General features: G+C 32.1%; 1 protein-coding gene across 1 annotated transcript in view; it reads left to right on the top strand.

Annotated features, from left to right (window-relative positions):
- LOC148943871 (uncharacterized) overlaps positions 1-23,012 on the top strand; it is a 112,748-nt gene that overhangs the window by 52,993 nt on the left and 36,743 nt on the right. Inside the window, exons 2-3 of the mRNA XM_089101268.1 lie at positions 14,161-14,301; positions 21,623-21,740. Of these exons, the coding sequence (XP_088957394.1) occupies positions 14,182-14,301; positions 21,623-21,740 (238 nt within the window). The 5' untranslated portion in view covers positions 14,161-14,181. The remainder of the gene's footprint in view (positions 1-14,160; positions 14,302-21,622; positions 21,741-23,012) is intronic.

Raw genomic sequence — 23,012 nt, 5'->3', positions numbered from 1 at the left:
GCTACGGTTGCTGCAGTAGCTTCACTAGTAGCTGGGACTGAGCAGGGAGAACCAATAGCAAAGGTTGGCAATTTGGTCTTTTTGGCGTGAGCTTGGTGAATCCATCTGCAAATGTCTGTAAAGTTCTCTTCATCTTTTGCGTGAATTTTAGAGCGTGTTGTACACTGCATTAGTTGATGAAGCGATTCTTTGGCTTTCAGAATTTCTTCTGGTGTGAAAAATCCGACGCCTGTATCAATTACTTCCTCCAGTTTTTCTCCTCGTTCCATACTACGGCTCACGAAGTTCAACACAGCATTCAAGAATAATTTGTCCTTCAATTCCGTCTACATCCCGAAAACAAGGCGGTACTGTCAACGCACCTTAAGAAAAGGTTGAAAATTGCTTATAAGATTTGCGTAATAAAATATTCTATTGGCAACTTCCAATCGGCAACACTGAGCTAAAATAATTGTTCCCAGGGGAAATTACAGCGGTCAAAATAACCAAACCATAGATAAGCCGGTTATAAAAAGTCTTCAAATAAGTGTCCACTGGGAAATTACTCACAATGTAAAAGGGTTTTATCCTGTAAAAAGGATAAAACCTATTGAGAGTAAATCAGATAATTTTATAAATTATTTTTGAAACACCATACATCTCAACTCTTGTCGAAGCATGTTCCACACTTTCGGCTATGCCACATCCACGGCAAAATCTGGTCATACTGTAAATGATGTAGCTACAGTTTGAACAACAATAGAAACAAGGTCCAGACAAAGGGTAAGAAGATTGAGGCAAGAGTTAAAAAGAACCTTTAAATATACAAATATATTTTCTGCATTCAAAATTTTTTTCAAGATTTTAATTTATATGGTAATGACAACATAAATGACAGTTGGAGAAAGAGTAGACCCAAAACCAGTGTTTCAACTATCTCCGAATTTTCCGGGGTTTTCCAGGATTTATTGGAATTTTTTTTAGCTAAACAAAACCGCCTCAGAATATTCAGGGAGTCAAGTCTATGACCAAACCCAGACTTCTCCCCAGCCAGACAACTTCTATTCTTCTGCTCGAAAATTTGATACACTACCTATAAGTATATAGTACTTCACTTTGCAACGGGAGTTTAAAGTATATTTGCTATTATTTCTTGAGAAGGAAAGAACTTCTCAAGATCTTCTTCTGATCTGGACTTTTGAAATGTTACATAATTAGTTGCTAAGTCAAACATTGTCTGATATGCTCGGAAAATAGAAAAGTTTTTTTGCAACAACATCGAGAAAACCCCAAAAAAGACTAATGAGGCATGTTGAAGTCATTGGGAATTTCAAAACCTAGTATCAGCAAAGAAAACCTAAACAAACTGCAGAAGTTTGCTGAAGACTATGGACAACAGGGGTAATTTGTCGGAACTTGAAGCTAGTTTTTAATAATTTATTTTACAAAAGTCAGCAAACTCCCACTTCTGCGAGTTGAATTTTTTTTTGATTTTGTTAACTTTTGTGAATTCACTGCAAAGGCTCTAAACATTTTGTTACAATTAATTTTAAAAAACTTTCCGAAAAATAAGTTTTTCAAAGAAAAGTAAAGGCCATTTTAAACTAAAGCTCAGGAGATACGAAGGTATTATAAAATAAAGACTCAAAATGACTAAAAATTACTATTAATGAATAACTAAAACCTATAATGAACAGAAATTAAATAAGCAATCATAGGAAAAAACTTCCAACAAACAATAACATAAATGAATAAATAAATATTAAAGCGAGTAATGCTTCGATTGAATATGAAAATCAATATTAAAACGAAAACAAACATTTTGCTATTAAAGTTTCAATGAAACTCAAAACGAACAGAAATTAAATAAACAATCAACGCAAACAAACATACAATATATATTAATGTAAATGAATCAATAAATCTTAAAAAGAGTGAAACTTAAATTGAATATACAAATCAAGCTTGAATCGAATAAAAATAACTACAAACAAGAGTTTGGGTATCGTCTCAATGCAGAAGCCTAAAACCTACTGCGTCATTGGCGCTTTACTGAAAACGAATTATATTACAAAGGTTTTCTTTTGTACTTACTATTGAAAATAAATATTAAAATTACAATAAAATTTTGAACTGGTGAGCTTTTAGCAATTAATATCATTATGCATCAAATATTCAGTTTAATTTATTAGTTCTTTTCGAGATTGGTCAAGACAAATATAGTTTCACTACAAGCAAAATTTGGATGCTGCCCCCTTTTTTAACTGTAAAAACCTAAAGCCTTCTGCGTCATTGGCGCTTCACTAAAAAAGAATTAATCGTATATTGCAAATTTATTCTTTTCTAGTTCTTACAGCATTGAAAATTAAAATAAAAATTACAGTGAAAAAAAAGCTTGAGCTGATGTATCTTTCAGCATTTAATATCACTATATGTATAATGTTTATTTTGATTTTGTTTATACTTTCCAAGACTGGAAGACTCATATAGTTTTGCCATTATTTTTAACTCTGCCATTTTCTGTAACTAATCGTGTTAGTTTGTTATGAAAACATTCTATGGCTTCTAGGCATTCTATTTAAGCGGAAAACTGCACCTCAAACTTTGTGGAACATGCATTTTCTTGCATGAAACATCAAAATATAATAAAATGTCAAGTTTCGAAGGGTTCCATCATTCACAAGCAAATACCATTGGCATTTTTGAATCCGCTTGTGCAATTTATGGGGTGGAGAGTAGGCTAATTTTCTTAGCAGTCCCATTCTGTCGTCGTCTGATTCATATTTTCAACACCTGGCGTTCGGACTATCATATAATCTACCAAGCATACAACTACCCCAAATCAGTATCAATAAATAAATGAAACCCAAAACAAACAAAAATTAAAATAAATATTAGAGTCAAACTCAAAACGAGCATAAATTAATGTGAGTAGGGTTCTAAACCCCTATGCTTTCTAAAAGCCAGGATATAATTCCTACTTTACTGAAAAAAAATCAAATGAGTTTACTGAAAAAAATGTGCATTGTCAATTTAATATACATATACTGATATTTAATCCCTAAAATCTTAATTAATTTTTGATTTCTTAAAGTTACAAAAGTGAAAATATTTCAAAGAATTGTTTTCAGTAAAGCGCCAATGACGCAGTAGGTTTTAGGCTTCAGCAGTGTGACAATACCCAAACTCTTTGTAGTTATTTTTATTCGATTCAAACTTGATTTGTATATTCAATTTAAGTTTCACTCGTTTTAAGATTTATTTATTCATTTACATTAATATATATTGTATGTTTTTCGCATTGATTGTTTATTTAATTTCTGTTTGTTTTAAGCTTCATTTATACTTTGATAGCAAAACATTTGTTTTCGTTTTAAGATTGATTTACATATTCAATTCATGCATTACTCGCTTTAACATTTATTAATTCATTTATATTATTACTTGTTGTATTTTTTTTGCTATGATTTTTATTTAATTTCTGGTCGTTTTGGGTATGAATTTTAACAAGTATTTGTATCTGCTGAGCTTAAGTTTAAAATTACCTTTACTTTTCTTTGAAAAACTTATTTTTCGGAAAATTTTTTTAATTAATAAATAATAAAACATTGGAGCCGTATGGCCTTTACTGTAGGCAACGCTACAGCGTTGCCTCTGATAAAAGTATATTTAAATTCAATCTTGATAACTCAACAGAACAATAAGAAAACATTGATAGGCGGTGCTTAAACAATCTAAAGAGGTAATAATAAAGTCACACTTAAAGGAACAATGGTTACCATAAATTAGAGTGGGTTTTCCGCCCCTTCCAACCTTCTGAAGTTGTTGACACTTGTGTGTGATTACACATACTTCCAAGGTGGAAGGACAGTAGAATTGTTTGGGTGGGAGGTATTGTGGCAGAAGTCTCGAAAAGTGCATTTTGATGTACAAATTTTTGAAGGCAGGACTACCGCTAAATATTGAAAGAGAGGGACAGGAGGGAGTTAGAACCTAATAAAAAATCTCATTTTAATCTCATAAAAAATCAGCAGAAGTGAGTTGTTCACTCCATTTCAATTTATATATATATATATATATATATATATATATATATATATATATATATATATATAATATATATATATATATATATATATATATATATATATATATATATATATATATATATATATATATATATATATATATATATATATATATATTATAATTTTGCCCCTTCCTATCCCCTATATTTTGAAAAAAACTTTCTTATTGAAAAACGCTTTTTTTGGTATTTTCATTGAAAAAATTGATAAATACAATTTTGTCACCCAAGATTTGATAAATATATTTTGAATATATTTATTATATTTATTATGAGAGTAGGTTTTGAACTTCCCAATGATTTCAACGTGTCTCATTATTATTTTTTGGGGTTTCCCCCTTCCTATCCCCTATATTTTGAAAAAAAGGTTCTTATTGAAAAACGCTTTTTTTGGTATTTTCATTGAAAAAATTGATAAATACAATTTTGTCACCCAAGATTTGAAAAATATATTTTGAATATATTTATTATATTTAATATGATAGTAGGTTTTGAACTTCCCAATGATTTCAACGTGTCTCATTGTTCTTTTTTGGGGTTTCCTCGGAAATTATATATCGGAGCTCCTTCATTCTAACGGATATTTTTGGACAACGCCAGTAATATGGGTGTTGTGGGGTGAAAAACTTTTCTCTTATTGCGGAAATATTTTAAGCATAACATCAAAGATTTCTTTCATATGCTTACTTGCACAAAAGAAAAAAAAAATGTGAAAATGGACTTTCCTACATTTTCTTTTTAAAGAACTCCCTTAGAAACGAATGAAATGGCAACCTTAGATTACATTTTAATATTTTTGACCCCCCACCCCCCACTGACAAGTCTTTAAAGGGTTTACTATTTTAAGGGGGATTATCTATCTTGATGTATTCTTGCATGATGTTTAGTTTGAGTGTAAAAAAACGAAATTGAAGTAGGGAGGAGGAGCATGCGTAGCCGAGTTGGCCTCAGGTTGTTTGGTGCTGCAGTGAGTTGTTTGTGGTAGTATTAGTAGCAACATCCTTTACAGTTAAGAGAGCTCTGCTCTCGACCAAATAGCTTGTTGTAACATGCTTAAGTAATGTATGTTGAAAAAGCCATCCGAGCAACCTAGGAATAAGGTCAAGTCTTACTGGTCTTATTGGTGGACTTGGGAAGAAAGTATGGAAAATGAAACCAAAAAGAAGTTATGCACAATTTTTTTTTTCGATGAGCTTCCCAGACGTATTTATTCATTTCATTTGGAATTACCTAAACGACAGCTCTATCAGGGTTTTGATAAGTCAGTTACTTTCATCTCTTAAAAGACTTTAGTTAGGACTACCTCAGGGATCTTCTCGTAGCCCTCTACTTTTCTTACTTATGATTGTAGAGTTTTAGCTTCCAAGTTCAACAATATCCAAACGGGAATTTGCTGATGATGTGTCTATTTTGGAATGTGAACGCTCAACAGAAACCTGGAGACCTGACTACAAAAAGCCATACTTGAACTAGAAGTTCTTATAGAAAATATGTTGCCTCCAATATCAGCCATTAACACGAAATCAGCAGTTTTCAATAATAAATGAAAAATCCGAATACCACAGCTTTTCATTAAAGGATCATCAATTCAGCTCGAATCTAAATGAGGGATTTTTGGATTAACCTAGGATCAATGCCTCACATGGAATTATCAAGTTGAAGCTTTGAAGCAGCCTTGCTTGAAAAGAATATTTTTTCTTAGACGACTTCCTTCCTTCCCTTGGGCAATTTATTTCAAAGTTCTTCTGGATTTTTAAAAGAGGCTTATAAAATCAAAAATTGATCATTGACTTATAGGAGGCTGTACATCAATTCTAGTAAGACCACCGTAGCATAGCTAGAGACCCTTCAGAATATATGCCGTAGGATTGCATTGGGGCTTCACCACCACACGGAGGGAGCTAAAGTTTGGCAACTAGCCGGAATTTTGTCGATATTTAGACGAAGCCAAATGCTACTAGTATGGTACTTCACAAGAATCTAGAAATTTTGCTTAGAACGCTCACTGTATCAGTTACCGTTTGGAAAAGTGCCTAGACAACCTTCAAGGATTATTGGCGAATTAGAAATATTTAATTCCAATGGCCCACTTTTGTAAAATGACCTATTGGCTTTCACTCATCTTTCAATTCCACCGACATTGATGGTACCCCCTGTCAAAGTATTTTCCGATTAATCTTTGAAAAGAAACCACATGTCCCTCTGGCAATAACTCAAGCGAAATTTTTAATAGGTTTGGGTGACAAAGTTCCATGATTTCCTGGAAATTTGTACAGATGGCACTGTACAAGCAGGTAAAGCAGCAGCTGTCGCAGTCATTCCCGATCTAAATCTTCGTGTCTAAGAACTGATCCCTGATGTGCGGAAATAGCTGCAATATATAGGGCTCTGAAAGTAGTGCACAAAATTCCGCTTCCCGGGAAAAGGGCAGTCGAATTCTCAGACTCCTAATCATCTTTACAAATTATTAAGAAAATTCAGTTCGAAGTCACGGAGAGAGACGTCTATCAGTTGCAAGAATTGATTGTAAACCTCAGCAAAGAGGGATTAGAACTAGCTTTTCAACACGTCACCAGGGAATCCAATTCAAAAAAGAGGTGAACAAATTTCCAAGTCAGGCAGTTAGGAGTTCTTTTCGAATTGGCTAAAACTCTGCCGCTACCATCCTTAAGGATGTACTGTGACTTAGAAATTACAAGGTACATCACTACAGATCATTGAAGCTCATCATTAAGGAGTTCTTGCATAAATTAGCATTTCTGAAGATTGAGAGCCAAGTGATCATTCTCCAGATGATAGAACACCTGAGGAACAAGCACATAAGCCCTTTCTGTCGCCAATGCTCATCAACAGTCAAGACTGTGAAGCATCTCCTGTTTGAATGTCTGAAGTTGGAAACAGTCTCTTCCAAACTTACCAGGACCACCAGACAATTTTTATATTGAATAAATTCTTGGTTTTGTTTAAGTTGAAAATAATGTTGTTTCAGAAATATTAACGTATAGAGCCAAATCTACTTAAAAGTCTAGGTGAAATGCAGTTTAGCGGCTTTTTGATAATTTTGAAAATTGAGCTGCATGAATGAAACTTACTGGAATATATTGCACAGCTCAGTTTAGGGCATGGAAAGCTATTTTAAATCTTCTATGTCCATTGCATATCTAAATACCTGTAAAGGCCTTTACAGTCTGTAAAATATTATCGTGTTTACTTCAAAATAGTCCATCCCCAAGACATTCACCACATTTTCCAACACATGAGAGTTAGAATGTATGGAGTTTCTCTACTTGTAACACTTTAAAAGTTTGGCTTACGTTTGGCTTAAAAGTGTGCATCCTTTGGACTGTATGGCCTGGGAAGTAGTTCCAGGTTCTTTGACATTTTCTTTAAACTTAGTACCAACTTCCTCAAATCTTCCTGCCCTTACAAGTAGGAAAGAGTTACGCTCTGATGTTGAGATCAACTTCCTCGGTTTTTATTTTGGCCAAAGATATATTCCTGAAAGTTTCATTCACTTAGCACAATGCTTTTTTCAGTTTGGGTAAATGGTGGGTCCTAGAGGTGGGGACTTGCAAATCTTTTTCTAGCCCTAATATAGGCTGTATATGTACCCCTGAAAGCTGTCCGTTGAATGAACCTACAGGCAATAATTCTTATGTAGATTCATTCCCGAAAGTTTCATTTATCTTTAACTCAATGTCTTTCCTACTTTGCCTAAAACAGCTAAGCCAAAATTTTACCCACAAAACTTACGAATTAAAAAGCATTTGCTTTTTTCAAAGCTAGGAATACAACCACTTCATAAATGTGTGTCAATCTAGAACGTGCTTAAAACTCCAGGTAAAATCACAGATTAACTACTTCTTTTTAGCTTGGAGTGTTGTTGCTCTATGTCAATATAACTTTCAGAAATGGAGCTACAGCCCAACCTAGGACATGGGGGGGGGGTATTTCTAATCTTTATTCCTGTCTCATGGAATCATTCCTTATCTACTCGTTACGGTTATTACCAAGCTGGATACCTATTGATATGAATTAATTAAAAAAAAACTTTCCGAAAAATATGTTTTTCAAGGAAAAATAAAGGTCATTTTAAACTTAAGCTCAGCAGATACAAATACCTATTAAAATTCAAACTCAAACGACCAGAAATTAATATTAAAGAATAAATGAAACCCAAAACGAACAGAAATTAAATAAACAATCAAAGGGAAAAACATACAACAAGTAATAATATAAATGAATAAATAGATCTTAAAGCGAGTAATGCTTAGATTGAATATGAAAATCAAGCTTAAAACAAAAAAAATATTTTGCTATTGAAGTACAAATGTAACTTAAAACGAACAGATATTAAATAAAACAATCAATACAAACAAACATACAATAGATAATAATGTAAATGAATAAATAAATCTTAAAACGAGTGAAACTTAAATTGAATATGCAAATCAAGCTTGAAACGAAAAAAATCACTACAAACAAGAGTTTGGGTATCGCCCACGTCTCTCACTGTAAAAGTCAAATCCTACTGCGTTATTGGTGCTTTACTGACAACAATTTTTATTACAAATATTTTCTTTTGTACTTAATTTTGACAATAAACATTAAAATTATAGTAAATTTTGAACTGCTCAGTTTTCAGCAATTAATATCATTATACATCAAAAATTCAGTTTAATTTATTAGTTCTTTCTAAATTGGTTCAAGACGAATATAGTTTCACTACAAACAAGAATTTGGATACTGCCCCCTTCCTTAACTGTAAATAAAAACCCAAAAGCCTACTGCGTCATTGGCGCTTCACTGAAAACGAATTATATTACAAATATTTTCTTTTCCAGTTCTTGCAGCATTGAAAATAAAAATAAAATCAGAGGAAATAAATTCTTGAACTGACGCATCTTTCAACAACTATTATCATTATATATCAAATTTTCAATTTGATGCGGTTTATACTTTCCAAGACTGTTCAAGACGCATATAGATTTCAGTAAAGCGCCAATGACGTGATTTGCATATCCAATTTAAGTTCCACTCGTTTTAAGATTTATTTATTCATTTACATTAATATGTATTGTATGTTTGTTTGCACTGATTGTTTTTTTAATTTCTGTTCGTTTTAAGTTTCATTTATACTTGAATAACAAAATATTTTTTTTCGTTTTAAGCTTGATTTTCATATTCAATCTGAGTTTGAATTTTAACAGGTATTTGTATCTGCTGAGCTTAAAATTAAAATGGCCTTTACTTTTCTTTGAAATACTTATTTTTTCGAGTTTTTTTTTTAAAATTAATTTTTGTTCGTTTTTTCAAGTTAGTAAAAATTCCTTATTTCAAAGCAAACTTAAAAAAAAAAAAATCAAATCTTCATCAAAGTATTAAAACTGGTATCAAAGTAACAATATCAAAGTGAAAAAAGTTTGCCCTCTTTGAAGTTTATACGACTACCCCTTCTGCATGAAGTGTGTCTGGGAAAAAATAAATGGAGTGCGTGGGGAGGCTAGCTGCGCTCCGATCACTTTTTACTCTTAAAAAGTGAATTACAACTTTCAATTTCCAATCAAATGAGCCCTCTATGAAGTTTCTACGAGCATCCCTTCCATAACAACCATATATGCCCCCAGGGCATAACTTACAACGCCTACCCTCGGGCCCTGGGGGGCTGTGTCGACACCGGAGTTTTTGTTATCTGAACTTTGAACTATTTTTAACAAAATGTCTATCTCAAATTTTTTTTCTGATGTATTTAAGGTGTGGAGGGGGTGGGGGGGCTAGCTGCCGTTCAATCTCTTTTGACTCTTAAAAAGTGAACGAGAACTTTCAATTTCCAATCAAATGAACCCTCTCCGAAGTTTAAACAAGAATCCCTTCAATAAAAACACCTGCCTCCGGACCATGGGGGGTTGCGTCGACACAGAAGTTTTTCTTATCAGATCTTTGAATTATTTTTAATGAAATGGCTGTTTTAAAAATTTTATCGGATAGGCTTGGGGAAAAAAGGGTGTGTGTGTGTGGGGGGGGGGGCTAGTTTCCGTCGGATATCTTTTGACTCTTAAAAAGTGAACTAGAACTTTAAATTTCCAATCAAATGAACCCTCTTTGAAGTTTTTACCAGTATCCCTTTCATAAAAACCATACACAACCCAGGACAACACTTTCAACGCCTACCCCCTGGGAGTTGGGGGTTCGGTTTACACCGGAGTTTTTTGTTATCTAATTTTTGAACAATATTTAAAAAACTTGCTATCTAAAAATTTGTAACGGATGGGTTTGGGGAAAAAGGGCATGGGGGGGGGGGCTAGTTGCCCTTGAATATCTTTTGACTCTTAAAAAGTGAGCTCCAACTTCCAATTTCCAATCAAATGTGCCCTATCTGAAGTTTATACGAGTATCTCTTTCATAAGAACCATATATGCCCCAGGGCATAATTTGCAGCGCCTGTCCTTGGGCCCTGGGGGTATGTGTAGACACATGAGTTATTGTTATCTGACTTTTGAACAATTTCTAACTTAAGGGCTATCTCAAATTTTTTTTTCGGATGCATTCTGGCAAAAAGGGGTGTGTGGGGGGGGGGGGCTAGTTGCCCTCCAATCTCTTTTTCCTCTCAAAAACTGAACTAGAACTTTCAATTTCCAATCAAATTAACCCTCTCTGAAGTTTTTATGAGCATCCCTTCCATAAGAACCCCAATCTCTTTTGACTCTTAAAAAGTGAACTAGAACTTTCAATTTCCAATCAAATGAGCCCTCTTTGAAGTTTATACGAGCATCCCCTCCATTAGAACCATATATGCCTCCAGGACATAACTTACAACGCATGCTCCCGGGCCCTGGGTGGCTGTTTCGGCACCGGAGTTTTTGTTATATGATCTTTGAAGTATTTGTAACAAAATTGTTATATCAAAATTTTTATCGGATGCATTTGGGAAAAAAGGGCATGGGGGGGGGGGGCGCTGGTTACTCTCCAATATGTTTTGACGCTTAATAAGTGAACTAGAACTTTAAATTTCCAATCAAATGAGCCCTCTCTGAAGTTTACACTAGCATTCCTTCCATAAGAACCATATATACCCCTAGGGCATAACTTATAACCCTTGCCCTGAAGACCTTGGGCGAAATTGTCATGTTCAAAGATATAATTTCCAGAAGTTTCAACTACGTTGAACAAAATGGCTATCTCAAAACTTTGAGTGAAAGTGTTTTAGGAAATGTTGGGTGTCGAAGGGTGGTTATTTACCTTCCAATCATTAGCGAATGTTAAAAAGGGAACTAGCCCTTTCAATTTGTAATCAATGGAGCCTTTTGTGAAGTTTCTACGACAACAATTTCTATAAAAAACCTTATATGGCCCCGGGGCATAACTTACAACCCTTGCCCTGAGGGCTGTGGAGGGGGGGGGGGTTGTCATTCTCAAAGACCTAATTTCCATAATTTTCAACCATGTTGAACAAAATGGCTATCTCAAAATTATGAGTGGGTGTGTTTGGGGAAAAGGTGGGCGTGAGAGAAGGGTTAGTTGCCCTCCAATCACTTTCGACTATTAAAAACGGCACTAACCCTTTCAATTTACAATAGAATGAACCCTTTTTGAAGTATCTACAACAAATCTTTCTATAAAAACCTTATATGCCCCCAGGGCATAACTTACAACCCTTGCCCTGAGGGATGTGGGGGAGTGTCCTCCTCAAAAACATAATTTCTATCTGGAAATCAACTACGTAGAACAAAATGGCTCAAAATTTTGATTGGATGTGTTTGGGGAAATGGTGGGTGTGGAAGAGGTGTTCGTTGCCTTCTAATTACTTTGACCCTTAAAAAGGACGCTAGAACTCTAAATTTCCAATCGAATGAGCCCACTTTGAACATTTTACGACTACCCCTTCCATATGAAGTGCCTCTGGGGAAAAAATAATTAAATAATAAAACATTGGAGCCGTAATGCCTTTACTATAGGCAACGCTGTAGCGTTGCCTCTGATGAATAAAGCTTCAAAACACCAACTTTTTATGTACTGAAAAAAAAACGAGCGTTAATATTTGTAAAACGTGCGCTAATGTTTGCATCCCGAAATTAGGACATGGGAAGAAGTTTCCAAGTGCCTACATGTATCTTTTTATATTTGTGAGCCCGTAAAGAATCTGTGACGACCCATCTTCATTCTTAAAAAAAAAAAAAAAAAAAAAAAAAAAATCAAATTTGGCCTAAGAGTCTGAATCGTTTCGATTGTGGTCGTAGAAAAATAGTCTCGGGGTTCAAGGCAACTGTTTAAGCTAAATTTGAATTTTTTCTTAACCAGTTTTTCCCAATTTACTCAAATTAATAAAAATGATAATAATTTATAAATGTCCTCTATACTTACCTTACATGGATGTAGACAGCGGAGTATAGGATATTAATGAAAATAAAACTGATAAATCACAAATTACACTTCTAACGAAAAGGACGACAATAAGTAGCTCATAATACTCATAATAACTCATGAATATAGGCAATAATAAATAGCTCATGATACCTCATTAGTGCATAACACTAAAATCATTCATAAAACATAACGCATAAACAGTCATAATACATAACGCATAAACATTCATAATACATAACGCATAAATAGCTGTTTTATTAAAGCAATGGCGACAAAACTATTTTTCCATTAAACGAGACAATTAAAAGGGAAAATTTATTCTATTTTCTCTAGATTGTCTAAGAAATCGGTCGTATTGTTGATCCATTTTAACAGTATTATCAAATATTCCGAATTTTCGTATAATATACCTATTTTTGAATCATAGTGGAATTAAAAAAAAAAAAATATTTACAAAACCGGATTAAGTACAGGCGGATACGCTTTTTATCACTTTTACTTAAAAACTTCAAAAATGGAACAGTTAAAAATACATGAGGTGCAAACATTGAAACATAAATTATAGCAAGTGTTTGCTTATCAAAATGACCTTTCACCCTGACTAGCAGGCCATAAGTTTTCCTAAGTTTTCCCAGTATAGACGATAACACCAACTCCTGCGTAGCTTTAATTGTCGGGGAAAAAGGCGACCCATGGTATTTAATGGAATCTTTATTAAAATATTAAGTGATCCCACCCTAATTGAATTATGCGGGAAATCACTATTATTCTTTGCCAGTAGGAATTCTGTTTTAGTAGGTTCATTCTCTAATCCTATCTCCTGTAGATGTGAATGTAATGCGTTAATTGCATTCTGTGTTGATATTAAATTGTCCGAAAATAAAAAAAAATCATCAGCATACGACCAGTGGCTAATGTCGCTACCGTCAATCATATATGGGGTTAGGTATCGTGTGGCTGTTCCAATTGCATTATATACTCGGAAGCAGGAATGCAAAATGCTCTAAAGCTGCCAGTAGCAGAATTCGACAGAATTCCAAGAGCTGCCGAGACTTTAGCAGCACAACTTGTATTTTGACAGCTTTTGTTTGAGCAGAGAATATTTTTAAATGTAAAAATTGTATTTTGAGACAAAATCTGCCAACAAATTTCACTAGGCCAAGCATTACTTCTAAGCTAACCTACTTTTTGCACGGCGGCTCGCAAGCACCTTCCTAGATACATCCCTGAAAGTTTCATTCAACTGCCTCTACAGTTTTCCAATTAGCAAAAAACCCTTAAAAACTATGGTTATACCCGAGTTATTTTTTCATGGCCTTTTTGTTGAAAATTTTCAATTATATAACTAATCCATTGTGCATGTAAATTTAATTTCAAACACAGGGATGCCTAGCCCTCTTCTCCCCTAAGATTTTGAAAAAAAAATTCTTTTTATTACTGGAAAATTTTAAATTTCTTAGTTTTAAACGATAATGAACAAAAACGGTGACAAAATCTGGCGGAAAAAAGTGTCCTTTTTGTCACCAAAGAAGGCTGTAGAGGTGTCTGCCAAATTTTGGAACCCATTCTATAAACTTATTTCGTATAAAAGTCGTTGTCTATGGAGAATGATTTTACTTTTTAAAATATTCGAATTTCTTCTTTTCATTCCCTTTCGTGTTAAATTCGTTCTATTTTTTTTTAATATTTTTTTTTTTAATATTTATATCCCTTCGTTCTCGTCTTTCCAGGTACCGCACTCGTGGATAAGGATGAGCTCATTTGTAGAGAGAACCCAAGAGGCACTTGGAAAGCACATCAAAAAGCCAACCTTAACAGATAAGCTGCTTCTAAAGCCACCATTTCGCTTTATTTTTGATATAATTCTCTCTGTACGTTCCATTCTGAAAGTTTTTTATGTGTCTTATAAAATGAGCCTTTCAGAGAAGAAATTGATTCAGTTTACTTATTTTAATTTTGTAAATTTCTCACTCGGAAATCGTCGCTGTCACACTGAAAGGATGGATCTGACGTTTCTGTACTTCTGACATAATTCCCAAAAGCTATTTGCCAAGCTGTTCTCAAAGGGAGGGTCAGCAGAGAATTTTATGTCCAATTACATTTCGATCCTCTGTATATAAATTGTTCTTCTATTTCTTCCTTTAGAGTACCTCATCAAATAGATTTTGGTGATTATCTCAGAAGGGTGAAAATGCTACTTACAATCTATACACGTTGTATTGAGGAAGCAAGGATCAGGAAAATGTCATTGTGTTTTGGACGTCGAATTTGAAGTATTTTTGATTTTAAGATAATTTAACTAGGTCAATAGTAAAATTTAATCTTCACCAATATCAATCTAGCAATGTCAAGGATTTATAAAAATGTTCTTGCGTTTTTGACATTGAATTTGATGCATTTTCGTTTTAGAAGCTGATTTAACTAAGTCCTAAATAAAACTTAAATTATACTAGTATCAGTTTGACAGTACCAAGAATTCATAAGAATGGGTTTCCGTTTTGGACATCGAAGTTAAAGTGTTTTCCTTTTAGAAGGTATTTTAACTAGGTCAATAATAATATCTACCACTGTTAGTGAAACAATGTCAAGAATCCCTAAAAATGTCATCGCGTTTTGGGAATCAAATTTGATGCATTTCACTTTTAAAAGCCGAATTAACTAGATCCATAATAATATTTGAATTGTGATAGTATCAGTCTGACAGTACCAAGAATTCATAAGAATGGGTTTCCGTTTTTGACATCGAATTTGAAGTGTTTTCCTTTTAGAAGGTATTTTAACTAGGTCAATAATAATATCTACCACTGTTAGTGAAACAATGTCAAGAATCCGTAAAAATGTCATCGCGTTTTGGGAATCAACTTTGATGCATTTTACTTTTAAAAGCCGAATTAACTAGATCCATAATAAAATTTGAATTGTGATAGTATCAGTCTGACAGTACCAAGAATTCATAAGAATGGGTTTCCGTTTTTGACATCGAATTTAGAGTGTTTTCCTTTTAGAAGGTATTATAACTAGGTCAATAATAATATCTACCACTGTTAGTGAAACAATGTCAAGAATCCGTAAAAATCTCATCGCGTTTTGGGAATCAAATTTGATGCATTTTACTTTTAAAAGCCGAATTAACTAGATCCATAATAAAATTTTAATTGTAATAGTATCAGTTTTAATTGTAATAGTATCAGAATATGAGTAGAAAAACTTCAGTTAGACACCTATATGGGACTTCAGGAATTTTCTCTTTGGACCAACTTCATTTAATTTCTATCTCTAGTATTTGTCATGATTATCAATATAGTAATTTACCTGTAAATTTCTCCGGCATTTTCTCAACTAATTCTCAATTTCATAATTATCCTACTACGCATCGTTCAGACTTTTCGTGTGAAATTCGCCCGACATCGAGAGCGGGATTCAGCATCCGCCCAAATTCACATTGGCCCAAAAATCTGGAACTCAATTCCTGCATCAGTTCGAGAATGCAGCAATAAGCGACATTTTCTAAGACTGGTGAAGAAATATCTTATGACATGCTAAGCATTTTGTTCATTAGTGTTTTCTTTTTCGTTGTTGTAAGATTTAGTTAGAAAATGGCTGTGTATTTTCGTTGGCAATATTTTCAGCGCTAAAGTATGCCACCAGGCATGTGCGCTGTTTTGTGACATTTATTTATGTACGTGTTATAAATAAAAATATTCTACTCTCTACTAGTCTGACAGTACCAAGAATTCATAAGAATGGGTTTCTGTTTTGGACATCGAATTTGAAGTGTTTTCCTTTTAGAAGGTATTTTAACTAGGTCAATAATAATATCTACCACTGTTAGTGAAACAATGTCAAGAATCCCTAAAAATGTCATCGCGTTTTGGGAATCAAATTTGATGCATTTTCCTTTTAAAAGCCGAATTAACTAGGTCCATAATAAAATTTTAATTGTAATAGTATCAGTCTGACAGTACCAAGAATTCATAGGAATGGGTTTCTGTTTTGGACATCGAATTTGAAGTGTCTTCCTTTTAGAAGGTATTTTAACTAGGTCAATAATAATATCTACCACTGTTAGTGAAACAATGTCAAGAATCCGTAAAAATGTCATCGCGTTTTGGGAATCAAATTTGATGCATTTTCCTTTTAAAAGCCGAATTAACTAGATCCATAATAAAATTTGAATTGTGATAGTATCAGTCTGACAGTACCAAGAATTCATAAGAATGGGTTTCTGTTTTGGACATCGAATTTGAAGTGTTTTCCTTTTAGAAGGTATTTTAACTAGGTCAATAATAATATCTACCACTGTTAGTGAAACAATGTCAAGAATCCGTAAAAATGTCACCGCGTTTTGGGAATCAAATTTGATGCATTTTACTTTTAAAAGCCGAATTAACTAGATCCATAATAAAATTTGAATTGTGATAGTATCAGTCTGACAGTACCAAGAATTCATAAGAATGGGTTTCCGTTTTGGACATCGAATTTAAAGTATTTTCCTTTTAGAAGGTATTTTAACTAGGTCAATAATAATATCTACCACTGTTAGTGAAACAATGTCAAGAATCCGTAAAAATGTCATCGCATTTTGGGAATCAAATTTGATGCATTTTACTTTTAAAAGCCGAATTAACTAGATCCATAATAAAATTTTAATTGTAATAGTATCAGTTTTAATTGTAATAGTATCAGAATATGAGTAGAAAAACTTCAGTTAGACACCTATATGGGACTTCAGGAATTTTCTCTTTGGACCAACTTCATTTAATTTCTATCTCTAGTATTTGTTATGATTATCAATATAGTAATTTACCTGTAAATTTTTCCGGCATTTTCTCAACTAAGTCTCAATTTCATAATTATCCTACTACGCATCGTTCAGACTTTTCGTGCGAAATTCGCCCGACATCGAGAGCGGGATTCAGCATCCGTCACATTGGCCCAAAAATCTGGAACTCAATTCCTGCATCAGTTCGAGAATGCAGCAACAAGTGACATTTTCTATAACTGGGGAAGAAATATCTAATGAAATACTAAGCATTTTGTTCATTAGGGTTTTCTTTTTCGTTGTTGTAAAATTTAGTTAGAAAATGGCTGTGTATTTTCGTTGGCAATATTTTCAGCGCTAAAGTATGCCACCAGGCATGTGCGCTGTTTTGTGACATTTATTTATGTACGTGTTATAAATAAAAATATTCTACTCTCTACTAGTCTGACAGTACCAAGAATTCATAAGAATGGGTTTCTGTTTTGGACATCGAATTTGAAGTGTTTTCCTTTTAGAAGATATTTTAACTAGGTCAATAATAATATCTACCACTGTTAGTGAAACAATGTCAAGAATCCCTAAAAATGTCATCGCGTTTTGGGAATCAAATTTGATGCATTTTACTTTTAAAAGCCGAATTAACTAGATCCATAATAAAATTTGAATTGTGATAGTATCAGTCTGACAGTACCAAGAATTCATAAGAATGGGTTTCTGTTTTGGACATCGAATTTGAAGTGTTTTCCTTTTTGAAGGTAGTTTAACTAGGTCCATAATAAAATCTACCAATGATAATGTAACAATGTGAAGAATCCGTATAAATGTCCTTGCGTTGTGGATTTCGAATTTGAAGTATTTTGCTTTTAAGCTAATTTCACTAGTCCATAGTAAAATTTAAAATCCACCAATATCAATCTAGTAATGTCAAGGATTATAAAAATGTTATTGCATTTTGGATATCGAATATGATGCATTTTTTTTAAGCAGCTCATTTAGGTCAAAAATAAAACTTAAATTATCCTAGTATCAATGTGACACTATAGAAAATTCATAAGAATGGGTATTCCTTTTGGACATCGAATTTGAAATGTTTTCCTTTTTGGGGTTAATTTAACAAGATTCATAATAAAATTTAATATCTACCAATGTCCATCTGACATAGTCAGGGATTCACAAAAAAAATGTCGCTTTGTTTTGGACATCAAATTTGGAACGTTTTCCTTAGATGCTAATTGAACTAGGACACTATGTCCATAATAGAATTTAAACTCTTCCAATGCCAATTTAACTATGTCCAGGAGTGTTAAAACTATCATTGCGTTCTGAACATCAATTTTAAAGTGTTCTCCTTTCTGAGGCTAATTTAACTAGGTCCGTGATGAAATTCAATTCCACCACTTCATTGTAGCAATATCAAGGACTCGTAAAAATGTCATTGTGGTTTGGACATCGAATTTGGAGCGTTTTCCTTAGATTTTAATTGAACTAGGTCCATAATAAAATTTTAAATCAACCAAGGTCAATTCAACAATGTCAAGAATTCATTAAAATTTTATTGCATTTTTGACATCGAATTTAAAGTGTTTTCCTTTTTGAGGCTAATTTAACTAGGTCCATGATGAAATTTAATTCCACCACTTCAGTCTAGCAATATCAAGGACTCATAAAAATGTCATTGTGGTTTGGACATCGAATTTGGAGCGTTTTCCTTAGATTGTAATTGAACTAGTTCCATAATAAAATTCAAAATCAACCAATGTCAATTTAACAATGTCAAAAATTCATTAAAATGTTATTGCATTTTTGACATCGAATTTAAAGTGTTTTCCTTTTTGAGGCTAAATTAACTAGGTCCATAATAAAATTTTAAATCCACCAATTTCACTCTAACAGTATCAAGGATTCATAAAAATGTGATTGCAGTTCGGACATCGAATTTGGAGCTTTTTCCTTAGATTCTAATTGAACTAGGGTCATAATAAAAGTTAAACTCACCAATGTGTATTTAACAGTGTCAAGGATTTATTAATATGTCATTGTTTTTTTGGACATCAAATTTGACGCGTTTTCCTTTCTTAGAAGCTATTTTTACTAGGTCTATAATGAAATATGAAATTCACTAATGTCGATCTAACAATATCAAGGACTCGCTAAAAAATGTCACTGCGTTTTGGACATCGAATTTGTTTGTAGTCCTAAAAAGTAGGATTAAACCACTTTTTGCACCAGTTATTGTTTGAAATATCAAACGCCATTGTTGAAATATCAAACGAGTACCAAAGACTATTCATAGACAATACCGTGGAATACAAACTTATCTTCCTGTTCTTCAAAAAAAAAATTAACTGCAAAAACTATCTGTGCCTTGGCTATTCTACTTTTACGCCTTGACCAAATACTTTCCACTTTTTAGGTCATCTACCAAATTTACTAATAATACTTTCCAGAAAAGTTAAACTATCCCCTTGATCAGTTTTCTTGCTACCTGACATCACCTCTTCACCTTCATTCATCCCTAGTCAAAGTGATGTAATCTTCTTGTATTAATTTCAAACCTACTCTTTCACCCTGAAGTCTCAAAACTTCCATTCTTGGGGGTTTTGATTTTGTCGGTTAATCTTGGCCTCTTCTTCGTTTATCTACCCGTAATAATTAACTAATTTAAATTATATAATTTTTTATTATTAATTGTAATTTTAGTCTGTTGGTCTTTGGAAGGGTCGCTGCTTCCGCATTGCTGTAACCTGTTTTACCCGTGTATACGCTAATTTTTTCGAGTATCTTTTTCCATAGGTTTTGTCAAATATATTGATTTTTTAATTTTAAAATAGAAGTGGGGTAATTTGAACCAGCTTCTAGTGCTTACATTCTGGTTGTGTAGACTGCGGTGTTTAAGTGTCAAATCGTGAAGTTGCAAGGGTAACTTCTGTTTTTCATCTGCTAAATGCAGGACAATATGTGTTCCCTTAGAATGTATTGAATTCAATTGTCAAGGTTCTTTCATTGTTTAATTAGTCTTAAGGATAAATTGACCAAGTTTTTAAGGGTTTCAAACCCCTTGGACATTGGATTCCAAACACCCCTTTCTCCTATTGAGTTGCGCTACCTTCTAGTTCGTATTCTGGTGGCAGAAGTGTGTGGTTCAAGTATCAAATTGTGAAAGAGCAAGCATAATTTCAGACCAAACAAAAGAAAAAAAAGGAAAGAAAAGGAGAAAAATTAAAAATACACACATTAAAAAAGAAAATTCCAATCAGCAGCCAGCTTATTACTCGCCAGAAATAAAGCCTGAGCAAAGGGCGTGCCCAATAAACAAAGCGGAACTCTGACTTGGACCAGAGACATCAATCGTACATGAGCATTAGAATATAATATATATATATATATATATATATATATATATATATATATATATATATATATATATATATATATATATATATATATATATATATATATATATATATATATATATATATATATATATATATATATATATATATATATATATATATATATATATATATAATATATATATATATATATATATATATATATATATATATATATATATATATATATATATATATATATATATATATATATATATATATATATATATATATATATATATATATATATATATATATATATATATATATATATATATATATAATCTTATTATATGTTATAATCTTATCTATATATATAAATATATATATATATATATATATATATATATATATATATATATATATATATATATATATATATATATATATATATATATATATATATATATATATATATATATATATATATATATATATATATATATATATATATATATATATAATCTTATTATCCATAATGGGATCAATTTTATGCAATTTTATTATGTATATATATATGTATATATATATATATATATATATATATATATATATATATATATATATATATATATATATATATATATATATATATATATATATATATATATATATATATATATATATATATATATATATATATATATATATATATATATATATATATATATATATATATATATATATATATATATATATATATATATATATACATATATATATGCTTAAAATTTTATTCAGTTAAGTTATCCCTATGCTTAAATTATCTAATCAGTGGCAAAACAAAGTAATTTAGTCATTTGATGTTGTTGCCTTTTTAACTCTCGGGAGGCTTTCAAAACCATGGACATAGTCAATACTTAAGTGCTATCTGGGGGGGGCATGAAAAGGTAGTACTTCTTAAATACATAGGAAACAACTAAATAAGAAAACCAGCAAGGTTCATAATCTGAACTCGACTAAGTTACTGGTAATATTATGTACTGTTAATAAATTTTTTATGATAAAAATATTTAACCACAGATATTCTTTTTTTAGGTAAATAAGGAGTGTGGACTCTTTGATAGTGTTTTCAAGCCAAGTGACCTTATCTTTGAAAATATCAGTGGAAAAGAAGAGAAGAAATTATTTCTTGAAAAAGCAATCAAACATTTAAGTATGTGGTTTTTTCTTATTTTACTACTTAAATTTTATTCCAAAATTTTGATTTTTTTTTTCTTACTAGATCCAATTTTTCTTTGTTGAACGCAAAAACAACAATTATTATCCAAAAATGCTGTTAAAGAAACATGGAGATATTAAGTTATAATTTGTTTTCTTAGCTTTCTATCATAGAAAAAAGACCGTATGCCCAAGAATTTGTTAAGGGGGATGAGAAGAAAAAAAAAGCAGAAATGTAAGAAAAAAAGGGAATTAAGGCAAAATCGTAAAAGTTCTGAGACTCCACGGTTGAAGCATGGTCTTGATAGACCCCCCCCCTCCTTCTGTTTGCATCAGTTAAGAAAATTTTCTTAACTCGTTACCGACTCTATCCATCTTTAATGTTCAGCATAAGTTGTATTTTTGTTTCCCAAAGATAAACTTCACCAACAATAATTAAAATTACTAAACTTAGTTTAAGGTAGTGTTATCATATTTGCCCCATTTGGATTGTTAGGTTTTGAAAAATGATACTGGTGCTGCCAAGCCTCTTTTTCACAAAAGTGAAACATCAATTCTACGTAAAAGTGGGTAAGTTTTGAATAGTTACATTTGTTTATATTTAGAGATAACTGATATCGTAATTTCTGTAAGTTTGTAATATTGTTGATTTTCGAAGCATAAAATGTTTTTTCTTGGGTGTAGTCCATTTTTTATTTTTAAAGAAAATTTGATAAAAAAAAAACTATAAGATTAGGTGTATGTTATGTAAATTCTCTTGGAAAAAAACTTGCACGTCTTAGAAAAAGTGTTAAAAATTTTCTCAAATTTTACTGGTTTAATTTTTGCGACGTATTTTCGCGAGGCCAATTTTCAAATTTCACCCAACCACTTACCTTAAATAAAATTGCAAACTGTAAGAGAAAAAACTTTGAAGAAAAAATACTTAAGAGAAAATTAACTTTGACTTTTGAAAACTGGGCTAGCCAATGTTGACTAGCATATCTAAACCAACGTACAAGAAATTGTTGTAATGTTCTGATGTATTAGGGATGTTAAATAAAACCCTTAAGCCATTTCCTAAATTCGGAATTATCTTTTCAGGACCGCATTCTTTACATTAAAAAATTCACCCTCAAACTCAACCTAAAAAAACTCAAATTTGTGAAAGAGCTAATACGGTAAACATTTCGGATTCGGAATCACCGCATATTTTTTAGTCGGACATTGTATTGCAATTTTTTTTAGGTCAAGCCGCATTTTTACTAGACTAAAAATGCAGTTTCTG

The sequence above is a fragment of the Artemia sp. Qi Xiang Cuo genome, chromosome 15 (genome assembly GCF_049724085.1).
Source record: "Artemia sp. Qi Xiang Cuo chromosome 15, ASM4972408v1, whole genome shotgun sequence".
Taxonomy (NCBI): Eukaryota; Metazoa; Arthropoda; class Branchiopoda; order Anostraca; family Artemiidae; genus Artemia; species Artemia sp. Qi Xiang Cuo.
Note: the sequence above shows the minus strand (reverse complement) of the source record. Positions and strands in the feature narration are given on the sequence as shown.